The following is a 20,943-nucleotide window of genomic DNA, read 5'->3' as shown; positions in this document are numbered from 1 at the left end:
ATACGTTTCCTGTTTACAAAACCTTTCTTTATGTCATCACATTTTTATCATTTGTGTCAGCTTTTTTAATTATGAATTCCTATGTCTGTTTATAATGGAAATTTGTATGTAAACTTGTCACACTGTAATTATACCCTCCTGACAGTGGTAGTGCTGTGGCAGCTCAATTGTGTCTCCCAGCTCCTCAGTCTGTACTGTAAAGAAACTCCTGTTGTGCGCCCAACTCTGGGAGTGACTCTCAATTCTGGTGGACGTCAGGCCAGAAGTGTGGGGGATGGGCAATTACCACGTCTGCTCCATGTCATTAGCAAGAGACTCAATCAGTTTTAATGATCGGGTCACTTCAAAATAGAATCAACAAGCTGCCAGTTAGGTTTTATTTTCCCTGCAGGCCCCACAAGGAGACGTTGGACCTTCCCTGCTCCTGGAATCCCCCTGCACCCTGAGTGTGATGTCCTTCCGATCCACACGCTTGTAACCTATTACCTGACTGCATGAGACCATTCTTTCGGGTTCCCAGCAGGGTACTGCTGCCTTCCAAAATCCCCGTCCTGCCAGCCCATGAGGTCTGGATGATTTGCCATCCACCTCAGCCTCCGCCTGTGTTAGACATATTGGGGATTTGAGAGTTCATAATTAACTATCGTAATTGCGAGTGTCGATAGACCAGCAGGTTGTCTGGGACCTCCAGAGTTTAGGAGCTAGGCAGCTGCTGTATGATGGTGGAAGGTTTAAAATAGGATTGAATTGAAGAGATGCAGAGATCGCGGAGGGCTAAAACAGTTGTAGGGTTAGAAAGGTGCATTTGGAGATAGAATGATGTTGTTTTAGGGACACCCGTCAAGTATGCAGTTGGCAATAAGAATATGTGACGTCTTTGCAAAATGATGTATTTGAAAAGAGAATTTTAATCATAGGAGCTTGGTTAAAGCACAATGGCAGACATTGCCAAATCATTCTCCTTGCTCCCTTAACACGAGGCAAATGATATACAAAAATAATCCAGCTTGTTATTTGAGTTTGTGGCTTATTTTCAGCATCACTCTGAACGATAACCACTGCTCCCCTTCATTTCATCTTTTCATATTGACACATTAAACAGATTGCATTGTTCAGCAATATTTACTGGCTATATTATTAACTACTAATCAAATAGTAATTATCTCTTCATAACCTTGCTTTAATTAATTTCACATAGCTTGTTGGTCACCAAGGCCCATTATGACACCTTATGTTAATCGCAAAAGGAGAGAAGCAAGTCCAAATTAAGTGGAACTGTTCTTGCATGTTCCACAGCTTGTTATATGAATAGTAGGCACCCAAGAGTGATTTCAAGGCTTTTATCTCATCTCTGGCTTCAGATACTAATTAGAAATTGCTCAAGTTTCACTGTCATTGTTTACAAAAGCATCGGAGTACCTTGATGTAATTGCTGCCTTGTAATTACTCAAGGATATCTATAATTCTCTGATCTATTGGAATAACCAGAGGTAGCGTACCCCGTCATCTTCAGTGTCAAAACTGATTTCTTTTTCAATAACTTTAGGCCAAGTCACTTGCCATGTCAGGAAATACGCTGACTCTGATTTTCCTGCTTTTCTTTGACAATTGCTGTTTCTAGGATACGGAATTGGTCTTCTGCAGAATTCCCCCTTGACTTCAAACATTTCTGAATTAATTAGCCAGTACAAGTCTGATGGATTTATGGATGTGCTGCATGATAAATGGTACAAAGTCGTGCCATGCGGCAAAAGGAGCTTTGCTGTGACTGAGGTAAGAAATTTTTTCAAGAGGAAGAAATATAGTTGGTATTCACTCTGCATTGCTAATATGTTTAAAGAGGGCGTGTTACCATCAGTACTCCTGTGACAATCCCTTGTGTAGTCTATTTTATTTGACTGAATTGGATTGAACAGAAAGGCCTGAGTTTCTGCTCAGTTGCACTGCATTTTTAAGAAATTATTACCAACCAGTCAACAAATGTTTCACAAGGGAGACATACCAACATAATACATTCCACATTTCTGCTGCTGTAAGTTATCATCAGCTACTTTCCATTGCAATCACATTCCCCAACACACAAATATATTGAGCAGGAAACATCTGCCATCTTATTCACAGTTATCTTTCAATTTTCTGTGGCACAACTAAATCACTTTAATTTTATTCAATTTTAATTTTCCAGCTTAATTTTTTGCAGAACAATGTTCTGTGGCAAACAGGGACAGTCAAGGAGATACTTTAATAGCCTAGGTTGCAGGATAGGGGCAATATTTTCAAAGAAAAAAAGAAAGACTTGCACTTTTATAGTGCCTTTTGGGACCTCGGCATCCTGAAGCACTTTACAGCCAATGAAGTACTTCTGAAGTGTAGTTGCTGTTGTAGGACATGGCAGCCAATCTGTACACAGCAAGCTCCCACAAACAGCAATGTGATAATGACCAGACAATCTGTTTTAGTAATGTTGGTTGAGGGATAAGCATTGGTCAGGATACTTGGGACAGCTCCCCTACTCTCCTTCAAAATAATGCCTGAGAGGGCCGAAAGGGCCTCGGTTTAACATCTCATCCAAAAGACGGCACCTCCAACATTTGGAGCATTCCATTAGCACTTCCCTGAAGTGATAACTTGGATTTTGTGCTCAGATCCTTGGAGTAGATCTTGAACCCACAATCATCTGACCGAACATCAGAATGAGGGAGTCACAAGCATGTAAACTGCATTACACTTAGCCTGATTTCAACCGCATAATGAAACAAACTGCTAAACTGCAGCTTTGTGTTGCCCAGTAGATTCCCAAAGGGTAGTCACATGCTTAAAGTGGGAAATCAGATGCTAATGATGCCTGGGATTAGTTTATGCATTCCCTGCACATTCTGGTCTTCTACCAGAAGCCCAAAATGGTAGGTAAAGCAAATTTGAGGGCGACAGTGCAAAGTTCATTGTTGTGAAGCACAAGCTGGCCTACATCATAGAGGAAGTAGTAAAAAGCAAAGTGAAACTTGAAAACTTGGGCTGAATTGTGCAGAAATGCACCTTTGAGAGATTTCTAGCAGAATGGTAATGAAAATGGCTGCTTAACTGTTCTGCTTCTTTGAGGCAAAAGTTGTCTGGACCAGACTATTTCATCTAAGATGAGGGGATAAAAAGCTTTGTTTAAAGTAAGTGATGTTGAAGGGTTGTGAACCCAAGGAATTTTATCTGAAAGAAACGCAGGACTGGAAAAGTTGTACACCAATACCTTCTCAAAGGCAATGAGGGATGGGCAATAAATGCTGGCCTTTCCAGCAACACTCACATCCCATGAACAAATACAAAGAAATAAATAAAACCTTGCCAGATTTCTTGGCAACGCTAATGTGCCAGTATCACTATTAGTAATTTTAATTGCTGGCTGCGAAACATTAGAGCAGGAAACTGGAGCCATATTTAAATACATTTGACAGCGCTTCAAAAAATATTTATTGCATTTTTGGGTGAATGGAAAAACCTTTGAAGGAGAAGTGAGTTCTCATGGTGTTAACTTTGTTTTCCAGGGAGGCTAAGTCAGGAAATGTTAACATTTGACACTTTAGCATTTTTACATGTATGGTGATTCAGCATTAAGGGGAAGAGTGCTGAAAGTAGCATCAAGTGGAAGGAGACCCAGAGAGAGCTTAGCAATACCAAGGAGCAGCACTCTAATCGGTTTGATATGCCTTCATGTTTCCATTGTCCCAGCCGTGTGCCCTTGTGTTCCTGGTGTCCTAGCCATTTACCCTTGTGTTCCTGGTGTCCTAGCCATTTACCATCATGTTCCTGTTGACATAAACATGTGTCATCATCTTTCTGGTGTCCAAGCCATGTACCTTTGTGTTTCTGGTGCCCTAGTCACCTATTCTTGTGTTCCTGGTGCCCCAGTCATGTGCTCTCATGGTTTGATTGATCTGGGTTCGATTGAATTAGTCTGTCTACTGATCAGAATTCTCTGTGCTTGATTGCTTAAGCCTATGGGTGGAGCTTAAGAGTTGATAAAACTGAAACTAAAAGACAGGGCTGGAATGTTCTAGTAAATACAGGAGTGTTCTGAGAAAGACATTGTACTGAAATCTTGTAAGTGCTGAGATATTTTAAAGTACTTTAAACAAACCTGTTGTTGATTTAGAAGTAGTATATCTGCACTGTTCTGAGATAAATCGACATAAAATATCCAACAAACTGGCGAAAATATAACAAAAAGTGAAGAGGATGGTTGAGCGAAGTTTAATTTTATCAGCTCCAGACCCATTTCTTTCAAAGCCGGAAAATCCTCCCATCTTCTGGGAGTGATTAAATTTGGGGTTCAAGACCCACTTGCTCGCTACGGAGATGGACAGCCCGGATCTAGCAGCGATCCGCAAGAAAGCGATACTTGTACATTGTCTCGGAACAGAAGGCCAGCGAATATTCGAGCAGCTCACAGAAAATGCATCTACGTTTGATACAACGGTAAATGCTCTCGAAAAATACTTCAGGCCAAAGAAAAGTGTGATGATAAAGTGATACGCATTCCGCCAGAGATCCCAGGGACATGGTGAACCCATTAAACAATATGTGACAGCATTGCAGCAATTGGCGGTTCCAAGTAAATTTGGCACACGAACCAGTGAACTAATTCATGACCAACTAACTGAAAAGACTTCAATTCCACGAATCAGGTAACGTCTCTTCATGGAGGATGGTGACTTAACCTTGGAAAAAGCCACAACCTTGGCAGTCCAAAGTGAGTCTGCAATGTTAGATTCAAAGAGGTTAGACACACATGCACCCTTAGACTCAGGGCTGCAGACACAGCTTGCCCAACCAGCTTCAGTGCAAGGGTTAAGGATAAGGACAGCTCAGCAACTTCATCAAAATGTGCCCCATCAAGGTCTGTTACCTTCAAAATTGTGGCCAAATTGTGGAAACGCTCATCAAGTCACAAGACCATGTCCAGTTCAAGGGAAAAAGTGCAACTCATGTTTAAAGTGGAACGATTTTGCAAAGACGTGCAAGTCGTCAAAGAAAAAGACTTCATCGGTTCGACCTGTGGGGCAAGTCTCTTCCTGAGAGTGAGGTGCAATATGTATATATCACCACGTCACTTTAAGGAGTGCTCAGTTGAAATTGCAGGCATCTCAGTATCATTTATCAATGTTGGCGCAAAAGTATCTATTTTGAGAGACAAACTCTACCAATCGGTATTTTGCACAATTCTCTCTCACTGCTGCAACAGACACACTTCAAGCTTATGATGACACTATCATTCCAGTTTTATGGATGATCACAGTTCCAGTACACTACAAAAACGTCACCCTAGACAGCTTCACTTTCTATGTAGGCAAAGGCCAAAGCTTTATGGGGCTAAACCTTTTCGATAGGCTTGGATTCAAACTCGCTGAGCCACCGAAGCACACATTAATGGGATTGATGATACAGATTATACACGTCAGTATCTTTCCCTATTTACTGGATTTGGGGAGATCAAAGGGTCCTGTCATGCTCCTTGCGTTGACAATTCAACCAGTTTCACAAAGTTTGAGACGGCTGCCATTTGCAATCTGTGCTGAAGTATCACGTGAGCTGAAACGACGAGAAACAGACAGTATCATTGAGCAGATCAATTCATCACCGTGGATATCAAATCTAGTCATTGCGCAATGTAAAAATGGCGAACTTAGACTATACAGTGACATAAAGGCAGTAAACAAAGCTATCATACCAGACAAGTATTCACTTCCTACAATCCAAGAACTGTCAGCATCATTTCATGACTCCAGTCTTCACAAAGCTTATGCGATGGAGCTTCTTCAGATACCTCTGGAAGAACAAAGACGATATCTTACAGCTTTTGTTACCCATGAAGGTGTGTTTCAGTACTGCAGAATGCATTATGAACCTTGCACATTCCAGAAGATCGTTTCTTCAGTCTTGTCGGATGTTGAGGAGATTCTCAACCTACTTGATGATATTGTCCACAGAAGAGACAAAGCTGAACATGATCAACGATAATCAGCAGTACTCACTCGATTCGCAAAGCACAATTTGATGCTCAACAAGGACAAATGCACATTTGCAGCATCTGAGATTGCCTTTCTAGGTTACAGTGACAGCAGCTGAAGTAAAGCCTACACACAACAATGTGTGCACTTCCAACATCATCTAACTGGCATTGTTCCTCGTTAGTACCGACTTCTTTCATAAATTCGTTCCGAAGTATGCAATGATCACAGTGCCTCTTCAGAAGCTACTGCGTAAAGATGCTTAATGGGAATAGACTGTCACACAACAAACAGTATTTGAAACGTTAAAGGCAAAGGTAGCATCTCTGCCAGTCCTCGCGCATTTCAGCCCACGTGCGGAAACATGTTACAACAGATGCATCGGGAACTGCAATTGGCACTGTACTCTCACAGTCCATTGATGGCTGTGAATGACCAGTAGCTTATGCATCATGCCTGTTGTCGGAAACTGAATGTAAATGCTCTACTGGAGAACAGGAAGCACGAGCCTGCATCTATACATGTGAACATTGGCACATGTATCTTTACGGTAGAATGTTTACTCTCTACACCAATCACCAAGCGTTGACTGCATTGTTAGCTACGTCAGGATCAGGTTACCGACTTCTATGCATTTACAGATGGTCGGATCGTCATCTTCAGTATAATTTCGAGGTCTAGTATCTTGCAGGTTCACACAACTGAGTAGCTGATATACTTAGTCATAATACTATCGCAGTGTTAGCGATAGTGAAACATACTTTGACAAACATACAGGCACAAGAGAACCACAAATTAAAGGTGGAGATTGGGTTCAAATCAAACGGCCAAATCGTGACCACAAACTTGCTTAGCAGTATCAGGTCCAAAGCAGATTAAATGTCTGCTCAGTACCAATACCTATCTGTTGGATGACAACAGCAAGTGGAATGCGAGATGTTTGATAGGGAGCAGACCAGGATATTTTGAGGATAGTGGTTATGAGGATACATTCCTTTTTCCTATTAATGTTAATAATCTGTCTCATCAAGCTGATCAAACAGATCCACAACCTCAAGTTCATAAATCTAATTGTAGACCTAAGAGACCTTCCTATCTCAAAGACTATTTCTGTACTTAGAGAAAACAGATAAGTTGAACACTAAGAAATAACTTGATATATATATGCTTGTTGTTTAGAATACTTTAATTCAAAATAATGTCTTTAGTCAAAAGGGTGAAAATGTAGTGCTCAGTGGTTGATTGATCTGGGTTTGATTGTATTAGTCTGTCCACTGATCAGAGTTCACTGTGCTTGATTGCTTAAGCCTATGGGTGGCGCTTAAGAGTTAATGAAACTGAAACTAAAAAGACAGGGCTGGAATAGTCTACTAAATACAAGAGTATTCTGAGAAAGATATTGTACTGAAATCTTGTAAGTGCTGAGATATTTTAAAGTACTGTAAATAAACCTGTTGTTGATTGTATCTGCATTGTTCTGAGATAAATACGATATATAAAAAAATCCAGCAAACCGGCAAAAACATAACACTAGTCATGTGTCCTCATGTTCCTGCTGTCTGAATCATGTGCCCTCACATTTCTGGTGTCCTAGTCATGTGCCCTCATGTTCCTGGTGTCCTAGTCATGTGCCCTCATGTTCTTGTTGTCCTAGTCATATACCCTCATGTCCCTGGTGTCCTGGTCATGTACCCTCATGTTTCTGGTGTCCTGGTCATGTACCCTCATGTTTCTGGTGTTCTAGTCATGTACCCTCATGTTTGGTGGTCTATTCATGTACCCTCATGTTCCTTGTGTCCTGGTCATGCGTACTCATATTTCAGGTGTCACAGCCCAGTGTTCTTATGCTCCTGGAGTCAAGGCTGTTTACCACTTCAGTAGATCCGAGTTGAGTGACGGAAAATCCATAGCTTTCAGAGTGCAAGTGAAAAAAATTCCCAGTTTTTGCACCATGGCTGCACTTCACAAAAGAATATTTCCACATAACCCCTGACTGTTCTCAACAACATTGCTCTTTTGCAAGGGCTTTAGCAGGGTTTGTTTACATCATGATTAAAACAAAGAGATGGAAGGGTTGTGAATGCACAGGGACTTAATGTCAAAACACACGTGTATTAGCCCGTGAAAGTCAATGACTGATTTATCCTCACAATAAAATTTGGCATTAGCCATCACAAGCCATAAAATAACACTCAGCCAGACTGAATTAAATCTAAAGGATTGCAAATATTTAATGGACTGTTCAGTATCACTTACAGGTACAGTCGCAATTCAACTTCACACTCAGTGCTAGCCTGGATCTTTTCTACCATGTGAGTACTGATACAAGTCATGTTTCAAAATGAATTATAGGGTAATTAATAACCGTGCAAGGTGGGAGCATATTGGGAAGGTTAAGGCAGCTGAATCAACTGTAAGAGTGAACTTCAATTAGGTTACAAAGGCAAACCAATTTAGATTTGTACACTCATCTCTACTCAGAAGATTGTGGCCTAAGCTGACCTAACCTAGGCTGACATTTTAGTGGGCAGTGAGGGAGTGCTGCTTTGCTGGAGGTGCCAAGCTTCAGATCAGATGTCAAATTGCGACCCACCTCTATATCTGTTGAAGTGGATGGAAATGATCCCATGGCACTATTTGAGGAAGAGCAGGAGAGTTCTGGTATATTGACAATTATTTATTCCTTTATCGACACCAAAAACACAGGCTAACTGGCCATTGTCTCAATTTGTTTGCGGGACCTTTCAGTGATAGAAAGATAGAAAGGAAGAGTTTTCATTTATATAGTGCTTTTCCTGACCTCAGGATGCCTTACATTGCTTTACAGCCAATTAATTACTTTTGAACTGTAGTTACTGTTGTTATGTAGATGACTATGGCAGCCAATCTGCACAACATCCCTGTCAAGGCCAGCATTTATTGTCCATCCCTAATTACACTTGAGAACGTGCTGGTGAGCCGCCTTCTTGAACCAAATGGATTGAGGGAAGATTTGTTAGAGGTATACAAGATTATGGCAGGTTTAGACAAGGTAGACAAAGATAAGCAGTTCCCATTAGCTGATGGTACGAAGACTAGGGAAACCAGGTTTTGGGCAAGAGATAGATGCAGGGGGGATGTGAGGAAGAACATTTTTAGGCATGAGTGGTAATGACCTGGAACTTGCTGCCTATGAGGGTGGCGGAAGTGAAGACGATTAATGGTTTTAAAAGGAAATTGGATTTAAAAGGAAATAAACTTGTAGGGCTATGGGGATAGAGCAGAGGAATAGGAATGACTGAATTGCTCTCCAGAGAGCCAGCATGGACTTGATGGGCCAAATGGCCTCCTCCTGATCCATAATCACTCCATGACACTGCAGTACATGTGGCAAAGGTACTTCCATGGTTCTATTAGGGAGGGAGTTCCAGGATTTTGATCCAACGACAGTGAAGAAACATCGATATATCTCCAAGTCAGGATGGTGTGTGACTTGGAGAGGAACCTACAGCTGGTGGTGTTCCCATGCGCCCACTGCCCTTGTCCTTCGATGTGGTCGAGGTCGCGGGTTTGGGAAGTGATGTCGAAGGAGCCTTGGCGAGTTGTGCAATGCATCTTGTAAATAGTACACACTGCTGCCACTGTGCACTGATGGGGGAGGGAAAAGTCAAAATCTACTCCTCTACTTTTGCTCACAGCGATATGTTTCAATGTTGCTGCAATGCAACCACCCTGCCAAGCTAACAGCTCTATTTATCCTCAATGCTTTGTACTACTACCTGAATCTCTACAGCTCATGGCCTACAAAATTGATTTGAATGGGAAATTACACTCACTGGCATCTCTGTATCAATTAACTCAGCACATAATGGAGAGTGTGCTTTCTCTTCTATTCAGGTGCTGAAACATTAGGGCAGAAAATATTTGCAATTTATTTTGTTGGGGCTTTAAGAGAGCTGTGAAGTAACATGGAATCAGCAAAGTTTTGAGGTTCAGTGTGAGGAGGAAGACAGAGAAAAAGCTGGTCATTCAGGCAAAATGTGGATGATACAATGGGATGAAATTTCCTGTAATCGGGAAGATATGCCTAAAATTACACCCATTCATGCACCCATTTTTCCAATGGCGATATAGACCTAAGAGTCCTGACAGTCTCATTAACATATGCTGGAACATTAAAATCAGCATAAACAGTGATAGAAAGCTAGGTGGGAATGTATGCTGTGAGGAGGACACAGAGGCTGCAAAGATATATAGACAGGTTAAGTGAACGGGCAACAAGGTGGCAGATGGTGTATAATGTGGGAAATGTGAGGTTATTCACTTCAGTGAGAATAGAAAAGCAGAATATTTTTTAAAAGGCGTGAAACTTTTAAATATGTTCAGAGAGACGTTGGTGTACTCGTGCAAGGAATGCATAAAGTTAGCATGCAGGTACAGTAAGCAATTAAGAAGGCAAATGGCATATTGGCCTTTATTGCAAGGGGGTTGGAGTACAAGAATAAGAAAGTCCTGCTACAATTGTACAGTGCTTTGATGAGACGGGACCTAGAGTACTGTGCACAGTTTTGGCCTCCATAACTAAGGAAAGATATACTTGCCTTGGAGGCAGTGCAACGAAGGTTCACTAGATTGGTTCCTGAGATGAGAGGTCACTATAATGAGTGGTTGAGTAAACTGGGCTTACACTCACTGCAGCATAGAAGAATGAGAGGTGATCTCATTGAAACACGCAGGATTTTGAAGGGATTTGACAGGGTAGACACTGAGAGGTTGTTTCCCCTGGCTGGGGAATTTAGAGCATGAGAGCAGAGACTCAGGATAAGAAGCTGATCATTTAGGACTGAGATGAGAAATTTCTTCACTCAGAGATTTGTGAATCTTGGAAATTGTGTACAACAGTTGGTTGTGGATGTTCTATCATTGAGTATATTCAAGACTGAGATCAATAGACGTTTGATCTCTCAGGGAATCAGGGATATGGGGAGCAGGCAGACAAATGGCGTTGAGGCAGAAGACGCTCAGTTTGGGTTCCGCCAGGGCCACTCAGCTCCTGACTTCGTTACAGCCTTCGTTCAAACATGGACAAAAGAGCCGAACTCAAGAGTTGAGGTGAGAGTAACTGCCCTTGACCTCAAGGCAGCATTTGTCCGCGTATGGCATCAAGGAGCCCTAGCAAAACTGGAGTCAATGGGAATCGGAGGGGAAAACTCTCCACTGGCTGGAGTCGTACCTAGTGCAAAGGAAGATTGTTGTGCTTGTTTGAGGTCAATCGTCTCAGTCCAGGATATCACTGCAGGAATTCCTCAGGGTACTGTCCTAGGCCCAACCATCTTCAGCTGCTTCATCAATGACCTTACTTCAATCATAAGGTCAGAAGTGAGGATGTTTGCTGATGACTGCACAATGTTCAGCACCATTTGCGACTCCTCAGATACTGAAGCAGTCCGTGTAGAAATGCAGCAAGACCTGGACAATATCCAGGCTTGGGCTGATAAGTGACAAGTAACATTCATGCCAGGCAATGACCATCTCCAACAAGAGAGAATCTGACCATCTCCCCTTGACATTCAATGGCATTACGATTGCTGAATCCCCCACTATCAACATCCTGCGGGTTATCATTGACCAGAAACTGAACTGGAGCAGCCATATAAATACCATGGCTACAAGAGCAGGTCAGAGGCTAGGAATCCTGTGGAGAGTAACTAACCTCCTGACTCCCCCAAGCCGTTGCACCATCTACAAAGCACAAGTCAGGAGTGTGATGGAATACTCTCCACTTGCCTGGATGGGTGCAGCTCCAACAAGACTCAAGAAGCTTGACACCATCCAGGATAAAGCAGCCTGCTTGATTGGCACCCCATCCACAAACATTCACTCCCTCCACCAGTGAAGCACAGTGGCAGCAGTGTTTACCCTCTACACGATGTACTGCAGCAATGCACCAAGGTTCCTTCGACAGCACCTTCCAAACCTGCGACTTCTACCACCTAGAACGATAAGGGCAGCAAATGCATGGGAACACCACCACCTGCAAGTTCCCCTCCAAGTCACACACCATCCTTTCTTGGAACTATATCGCCGTTCCTTCACTGTCTCTGGGTCAAAATCCTGGAACTCCCTTCCGAACAGCACTGTGGCTGTACCTACACCCCAAAGACTGCAGCGGTTCAAGAAGGCAGCTCACCACCACCATCTCAAGAGCAATTCGTGATGGGCAGTAAATGCTGGCCTAGCCAGCGATGCCCACATCCCATGAATGAATTAAAAAAAAGATTAGCCCAAATCATATTGATTGGCAGAGCAGGCTCGAGGGGCCATTTGGTCTACTCCTGTCCTATTTCTTATGTTCTTGACTTCTTAGGCAGAAGTCATTGTAAACAATTGGGGCCTGAGGAAACCGTAAACTTACACTCTATACATCTTTAAATATAAAATTTAAAGTTTCAAGCCATTTAAACGTCATGCATGCATATTAGGGAAGCCTTTCACTTTTTAATGTGACTCATTATTATACTATAAAAATGCATTTAAAGAAACAGAACATACAGAGCAGTTATCACTCAGGATAATTTTCTTTAAATTGCAAAAAACCCCAGAAAAAATTATTTAATTTCCTGCAGCGCCTCAAATTCTGGGCTTAAGTTTACACCCATTTTGAACCCATGTAGCACAGGAAATTTCCGTGTGTGGCACTTGAGTCTGGGAGCAGAGCCATTACAATGAGCTGAGATGCATTTGGCTGCAGGGATCGATAGAGGAGTGTAAAAGATTGACGAACTGTGCAGCAGTTATGTGTGCAACACATTTGCACCCAAGTTTCCTCGATCTTCTACACCAAGTATTTATTTCACGCCCCAATTACACCTGTGTCACAAATAGACAGGAAATTCCAGCCCTATAGCAGCACAAGGTGCAAAATTGCAGTCTACTATTGCATCAAGGTAAAGATTTTGTCAAAAAAAACTAACCATCTTTTTTTCTCATCCCTATGACTTTGAGGCCTGCAACTACATCTCTGTCAGCATCAATTCAAAGCTTCCGATGGAAATAAGGTTCAGATACATTGTGTGGAGAACCTCTACTGCCACCTTGTGTGTGCACTGAATAATACAACCAAAAACAAACAAAACCCAGTGCAGGTGAACAAAGTTATAAAAGCTAGCAGCGAGCCAACATATTGCTTCTAAAGGGATTCTTATCTGAACTCTTTTCAGTAGAAATTTCTATTCATTTACTTGTGTGTGTGCAGTGGAAAGAATTTCAAAAGTTGGAGGAGTTCCTGACAGCAGAACACAGGAACAGAGGAGGCCATTCAGTCCCTTGAGCCTGTTCCACTGTTCAGTGACATTATGCCTGATCTGTGACCTAACTCCATATCCCTGCTTTTGCCTCATATCCCTTTGTACCTTTGGTTTCCAAAAAAATTGCTCAATCTCTGACTTAAAATTAACAATTGATCTAGCATCAATTGCCGTTTGCAGTAGAGGTTTACAAACTTCTACCACTCTTTGCATGTGGAAGTACTTCCTAGCTTCATTCCTCAAAAATCTGGCTCTATTTTTAGGCTATGTCCCCTAGTCCCGGACTCCCCAACAAGCAGAGTTAGACTCTCTCCACCTGGTGTGGATAAAAACACAACCAGATCAATCCTGGTAAGAGAAGTGCATCTATTGATTGACTGCAAAACGGCATTGATGGTGGCTTTAGATGGATCCACTACTAAGGAAGGGGTTGTGTTATTTTGGCAGCAGGAAGGATATAGTTGGTATGGCACAATATGTGGTTGCCTGCCTTGACCACCATGAGGCAAAATATTTACATTCAAAGTGAAGTACAGGTGATGAAGAGCCACAAAAATTTTACTTCAAAATGTCATTGCCTACTTTTTTGTGTTCAGTGACCTCCCATGGCATTGCTCCCAGATTATTTTTTTAAATTGTATTTCTCCTTGCACTTGTCTGCTTGTTTGCCTTCACTGTCCAATTCCTTTTCCTACCCTATTTGTGATTCCTCTTTTTTTCTGCCGCCCCCTTTCCCTTTGTATTGCTTCACTACAGGTCTGCAGACTTCTTTGCCTGGTTAAACTGGGCGAGCTGTATGTCAGCCGGCCAATTGTCTGTTTTACGTTATCAGGCAAAGTTAAAAATATTGTATTAGGCATATATTATTAGACAGCTAGCTCTGTAGCTAGAGCACTGGGTAGATTGGAGGTGTGGTGAGTGGGAGAGGTGGATTTTGTGAGGGAGATATAGGTTTTAGCAGCTGAAACTTAAATAAACACGCACTGTAATCTCGAAATCCCTTATTCTCCAGAGTATTTTACACACTCCTTAACTAAACTCCTGTATATCCTTGAGGGGTAATAGAGACATTTACTGTCTGTTCACAGACTTTACAAATGGGGATCAAGCACTTTTCTGGACTCTTTTTGTTGCTCTGCATTGGTGTTGCTGGCTCCCTCCTTGCAACAGTCGGGGAGCATATAATCTACAGACTGGTGCTTCCACGGATCAAAAGAAAACCAAGACTGAAGTATTGGCTCCATACAAGCCAGGTATGTGTCTTTGGAAATACAGCATCACTATAGCTGTCATTGAAACCACACAAAAATTCAGAGAATTTTATATACTTTTGTTTGCAGAACTGGAAATCTGTGATGAAATGGCTCGAATGAAATGACCACTTGCCTCCCTGAATCCAGCCCCCCTTACAGAACCAACTGTAAGATTTCATGTAGTAATGATGTTAATAATTGCTGAGTAATCATATTGCAGGTCCCCAGCAAGGAGCTTTTGTCAAATTAACTCGAGGCAGGGATACATGAGAAAATCCCTGTCTCAAATTCTAGTCACAAGAAGATGTCACTTTAGCTGCTTGGCCTCAGATATTAGATGGATTGCATCATGGCTTTATAAGTAAAATCTTCCAAAATAAGCAAGAGAAACAAGTTTCCAGTGTGAGTAACTTTACAATTCCACCCACAACCCCCAATCCTTCATCTTATTAGAATTTCTCCCATTTCCAATCCCCCGCCCTGCCCATTTCATTTGCTGATTGGACTAACTTTGTAGATGTAGTTACATTTTTCTCCTCTATGTTCACACTTGAAAGTCTATTTCTGGACTCCTGAGTATCCCTGATTTTAATCATTCCACCATTGGTGGTGTGCCTTTAGTTACCTATGCCCTAAGCTCTGGAATTCCCTCCCAGCACCTCTCCACCTCACTTTCCTCTTTTAACACACTCCTTAAAACTTAGCGCTTTGACCAAGCTTTTGGTCGCCTGACCTAATATCTCCTTTTGGGACTGGGCGTCATACTTTGTTTTATAATGCTCCTGTGAAATGCCTTGGAATGTTTTATTATGCTAAAGGTGCTATATAAATTTAAGGTGTTGTTGAAAGCATTCACTGTATATACGGTTGTAATGGAACTATAATATGGCTCTGAGCCAAGCAACTTTCTGTTGCAGGCAACAAGTTGTGACACACAAAAGGTTTCCTCCTGAACTGTCCAGTGCCGAATACAAGCCCAATAAAATAACACATCAGTTGGTTCAGTATTTAAGAATGCCTTTGTAGACTCTTGTTACCGCTTACATCTGAGTTTGAAATCATCATAGACTCATAAGATTAAATCTTCATTTCTCCATTAGCTGCTAAAGTCCTAACAACAACAACTTGCATATATATAGCACCTTTATCATAGTAAAAGGTCCCAAGATGCTTAACAGGAGCCTTATCAAACAAAACCTGATACCGAGCCACATAAGCAAATTATTAGGGCAGATGACCAAAAGCTTGGCCAAAATGGTAGGTCTTAAGGAGTGTCTTAAATTAGGAGAGAGAGGAAGTGAGGTGGAGGGAATTCCAGAGCTTAGGGCTGAGACAGCTGAATAAATAGAGTAAAATTGGGCAGCCTCAGTACAGATCTAACTGGTCACAAGTCCACAGTATTAAAATGTTCATGTTGTCTTGACCATCTAGTGTAGACATGGGCCAAAAATGGGAAGCAGAACTTGGCAGGTAATGCTTTTGATATACAGTGTGATATTGATTTGGAAAACTACTTGACAGACAACATTTTAGTCCATTGTTTTGGTTGTCAACAAAATTGATTATTAATCAATAAAACAGGCTACCTTTCACTGCATTCCTGAGCAGTTGCTTTCAGTGACTGTTCGAGGCTGAGATTCAGTGAGATTTGAGGTCTGTTCATAGGGGAAAACTCCCAGTCAGATTTATGAACCTGTCCCAATGTTAGCAGTGATTTCTTCACTGGAGTGTAAGAAATCTGTAAGAAACACACAATTCACAGCAGGAGATTGCTTGCTGAGTTAATTGTAACTATATATGTGGAATCAGGGATCCTCTGTCATTTGGGAAGAACATATGCTAAATTGGAATGAAGTGCAAATTGGAGCTTATATCAGCCCCAATGGCTCTGTCATTATCATGATGACATTCATATTATCATAGGAACAGGAGGAGGCCATTCAGCTGCTTGAGCCTGTTTCACCATTCAATTAGATCATAGCTGATCTGTAGCTTAACTCCATCTACCCATCTTGGTTCCTTAAACGTTAATCTCCTCACCTAACAAAAATCTTATCAATTTCAGTTTTGACCTTTTCAATTTGGGGGTTCCAGATTTCCACTACCCTTTGTCTGACATCACCCCTGAACAGCCTAACACTAATCTTAAGGTTACACCCCCTTGTTCTGGACTCCACTACCAGAGGAAATAGTGTAGATAAAGAGAAACTATCAACTCCTTTGAACACCTCAATTACATTACCCCTTAATCTTCTGTATTCAAGGGAATGCAAGTCTGGTCCTTGCAACCTGTCCTCATAATGTAACCCTTTAAGACCCAGTCCTCACATTCCTTTAAAATCCAATAAATTGGTAAACCTAGTGAACTGCTGTAGTACTGTATTATGAATTTGTTTTGTGCACCCTTCATGTGCCAGCTTTTGAGAATCTACACATGTCATATACCTACAGTTGAATCAATATATCAGCAGTGTAGCACACAGCACATTACTACTCTCTTGCCAAGTTTCAGCTCTGTTTCATTCCCTGAAGAATTTGACTCGCTCGGGCATGATTCCAATGCAACCTTACCTGATTGGCGATTCTTCAAAGAATCATAGAATGATACAGCACAGAAGGAAGCCATTCGGCCCAGCGTGCCTGTGCCGGCTCTTTGGTAAAGCTATCTAATTAGTCCCACTCCCCTGGTCTTTCCCTATTGTCCTGTACATTTTTCCCTTCAAGTATTTATCCAATTCGCTTTTGAATGTTACTATTGAATCTGCTTCCATCATCATTTCAGGGAGTGCATTCCAGGTCATAACTCATTGAGTAAATGCATTTCTTCTCATCTCTCCTCTGCATTTTTTGCCAATTATCTTAAATCTCTGTTCTTTGGTTACCGACCCTTCTGCCACAGGTAACAGTTTCTGCTTATTTACTCTTATCAAAACCATTCATAATTTTGAACTCCTCTATCAAATCTCCTCTTAACCTTCTCTGCTCTAAGGAGAGCATGCGTGAGCCTTGAGAGTATCAGCAGGCTCTTTGATCAATGGCTTTGCTCCCAACATCCGAGCATCTTCACATCAGCCGCTCTAACTGGATTACGATCAGGTGAGGAAACCCATGCTGACTCTAAGGTTGGTGGTAGTGCCTATGCTGATGCATTTATTGCAAGCAGTCATCTTTCAGCACAGACCACAAGACAATGGTTCAGGTGCTCATTGGATTAACTCACTTGTTTAGTAATTTAGAAGTGTGTGCATCTGTCAACAATTGTCATATTTCCTAATGTTTACACCACACAAGTGACAGACCATGACAATCTCCAATGAGAAAATGTCTAACCATCTTCCTTTGACATTCTATGGAATTACCATTATCAAATCTCCCATCATCAACATCCAGGGAATCACCATTGACCAAAAACTTAACTGGACCAGTCACACACATTCTGTGGCTGCAAGAGCAGGTCAGAGGCTGGGAATTCTGTGGTGAATGACTCAGCTTTTGACTCCCTCTGTCCACCATCTACAATGCACAAGTCAGGAGTTTGATGGAACACTCTCCACTTGCCTGGATGAGTGCAGTCCAACAACACTCAAGTAGCTCAACACCATCCAGGACAAAGCAGCCCGTTTGATTGGCATTCCATCCACCACCTTAAATGGTCACACCCTCCATCACTGGCGCAAGTAGTTGCAGTGTGTACCATCTGTGTAATGCACTGCAGCAACTCACTGAGGCATTTTCAACAGCACCACCCAAACCTGTGATCTCTACCATGAAGAGGGACAAGGACAGCAGGCATGTGGGAATGCCACCACCTTCAAGTCCCCCTCCAAGTCATACAGTATCCTGACTTGGAACTATATCACCATTCCTTCATAGTCACTGGGTCAAAATCCTGGACCTCCCTCCCTGACAGCACTGTTGATATACCTATACCACATCAACTGCAGCAGTGCAAGACGGCACACCACCACTGTCTCAAAGGCAATTAGAGATGGGCAATAAATGCTGGTCTTGTCAGCAATGCACATATCCCATAAATGAACAAAAAAATCCAGATTGCAGCCACAATAAGTAATGTGTTTATCCTTTTCAGCGATTTCATCGGGCATTGAATACATCCTTCAATGATGAACAATTTCAACACAAACTGAACAGACTCGAAAAGAGGTAAGAAAGCTTGGTTATATAAATGGCACTCAGTCATTTACATTCTTTTTCTCAAACATGCTTTTCATAATTTAAGTGAAGAAATCATAGGGGACAATTTTTGAATGGAAAAGTGTGGGGAACGAGTCAGTGATTTCCTCTTCTACACTCCCAATAAGTGAAGTTCTCACTACGATTGTTTTTCTGTAAAGTCAACCTTTTGCTTTCTGTTTTAGTTCCAAATAACCTTATGTTCCAGTTTGTTCACGATTGTCACATCAATGACTGCTTCAATTCTTCTGCATTGTAATCACCCTTCGTTGTTTGGAAAATGTAACTCACAAATAAATTGTCTGTTGCTGACCAGCTCTTCTGCATTGCTTCTTGTTATAGTGCACTGTGGTTAATTCCTGTTTCCGCTTCCAGCTGTTGTCACTGAACCTACTCTGAATGGCCTTCTCTTCTTTTGTGTATTGTAAAACATACCTCCAGCTGGATGTTCCTTGTTCACTTACTCACTGAACACAATAGAGGCCTATTTTGTGACTAGGATAACATTTATATATTGACGGAGTTAGTGTTGCCAAACCTGGGTTCGAGTGATTATCAAACAAATTATGACAGCAGGCCACATAAGGAGATAATAGGGCAGATGACCAAAGCTTAGTCCGAAAGGTAGGTTTTAAGGAGTGTCTTAACGAAGGAGAGAGAGATAGAGAGGCGGAGAGATTTTGTGAGGGAATTCCAGTAACTAAATAGTCCATTGGCCCCCTTGTAAAAGCCTGGATCCCCGTGTAGTCTTGGTCTGGCAAGGTTAGTGCATCTTGTTGCTCCCTGTGTACTGGTCGTATGAGATAACCCAGGAAACTCTTGGCCTGGGAATTTCCAACCCTCCGCCTCAAACAGGAACTCTGGGATCCTCCCAAGCCACTTTCCACTGGACCTCTGTGGATCTTAAGGGCGATAGTGTTAGATGAATAATGATCAGTGGCCTAAATGTGGTATAAATCATACCCTGGGATCTTTATTGTACATTATGTTTTCGGTTGAATGATGAGGTTATGAACTTAAAATAAAAACAGCAAATGCTGGAAATACTCAGCCGGTCTGGCAGCATCTGTGGAGAGGGAAGCAGAGTTAACGTTTCAGGTCAGTGACCCTTCATCAGAACTGGCAGATATTAGAAATGTGGAAGGTTTTAAGCAAGTAAAGCAGGGGTGGAGCAAGAGATAACAAAAGAGGTGTTGATAGGAAAAGGTCACAGAGAATAACTGACCAGAAGGTCATGGAACAAAGGCAAACGGTATGTTAATGGTGTGGTGAAAGACAAAAGTGTTAGTACAGAGAGGGTGTTAATTAACAAAAAATGAAAAACTCTTGTTCCAGTTCTACTCAGGCTTCTTCACACCCTGCCTCCTGTAAGGACTCCAATCCATTCTCCCAGTTTCTCCGTCTCCAACACATCTGCTCTGATGATGCAGCCTTCTACAACAGCGCTTCTGATATGTCTTCCTTTTTCCTCAACCAAGGATTCTCCCCCACTGTGGTTGACAGGGTCAATGTCCGGCCCACATCCCACACCTCTACCCTCACCCCTTCCCCTCCCTCCCAGAACCGCTACAGGGTTCCCCTTGTCCTCACTTTCCACCCCACATCCAAAGTATCATCCTCCGCCATTTCTGCCACATCCAGCGTGATACCACCACAAAACGCGTCTTCCCCTCCCTTCCCCTGTCAGCATTCCGAAAGGATCATTCCCTCCGCGACACCCTTGTCCACTCCTCCATTACCCCCACCACCTCTTCCCACGGCACCATCCCCTGCAATCGCAGGAGCTGTAATACCTGCCCATTTACTTCCTCTCTCCTCACAATCCAAGGCCACAAACACTCCTTTCAGGTGAAGCAGCGATTTACTTGTACTTCTTTCAATGTAGTATACTGTATTCGCTGCTCACAATGTGGTCTCCTCTACATTGGGGAGACCAAACACAGACTGGGTGACCGCTTTGCGGAATACCTCCGCTCAGTCCGAAAGCAGGACCCCGAGCTTCCGGTTGCTTGCCATTTCAACACTCCCCCCTGCTCTCATGTCCACATCTCTGACCTGGGATTGCTGCAGTGTTCCAGTGAACATCAACACAAGCTCGAGGAACAGCATCTCATTTACCGATTAGGCACACTACAGCCCGCCAGACTGAACATTGAGTTCAATCATTTCAGAGCATGACAGGCCCCCCTTTTTATCTTTATTTTTAATTTT

At 42.2% G+C, this 20,943-nt stretch overlaps 1 protein-coding gene across 3 annotated transcripts in view; it reads left to right on the top strand.

The window, feature by feature from the left end:
- grin3a (glutamate receptor, ionotropic, N-methyl-D-aspartate 3A) overlaps window positions 1-20,943 on the top strand; it is a 195,034-nt gene that overhangs the window by 153,614 nt on the left and 20,477 nt on the right. Inside the window, exons 6-9 of one of the 3 annotated variants that reach the window (XM_068030681.1) lie at window positions 1,622-1,773; window positions 14,374-14,538; window positions 14,626-14,705; window positions 18,629-18,704. In XM_068030681.1, the coding sequence (XP_067886782.1) occupies window positions 1,622-1,773; window positions 14,374-14,538; window positions 14,626-14,658 (350 nt within the window). In that variant the 3' untranslated portion in view covers window positions 14,659-14,705; window positions 18,629-18,704. Of the gene's footprint in view, window positions 1-1,621; window positions 1,774-12,983; window positions 13,124-14,373; window positions 14,539-14,625; window positions 14,706-18,628; window positions 18,705-20,943 lie in introns of those variants that run through there. The other 2 variants (XM_068030680.1, XM_068030682.1) reach the window with 2 other exon arrangements.

Source organism: Heterodontus francisci, chromosome 4 (assembly GCF_036365525.1).
Source record: "Heterodontus francisci isolate sHetFra1 chromosome 4, sHetFra1.hap1, whole genome shotgun sequence".
Classification (NCBI taxonomy): Eukaryota; Metazoa; Chordata; class Chondrichthyes; order Heterodontiformes; family Heterodontidae; genus Heterodontus; species Heterodontus francisci.
The sequence above is the reverse complement of the archived record's forward strand: the minus strand, read 5'-3'. Positions and strand labels throughout refer to the sequence as shown.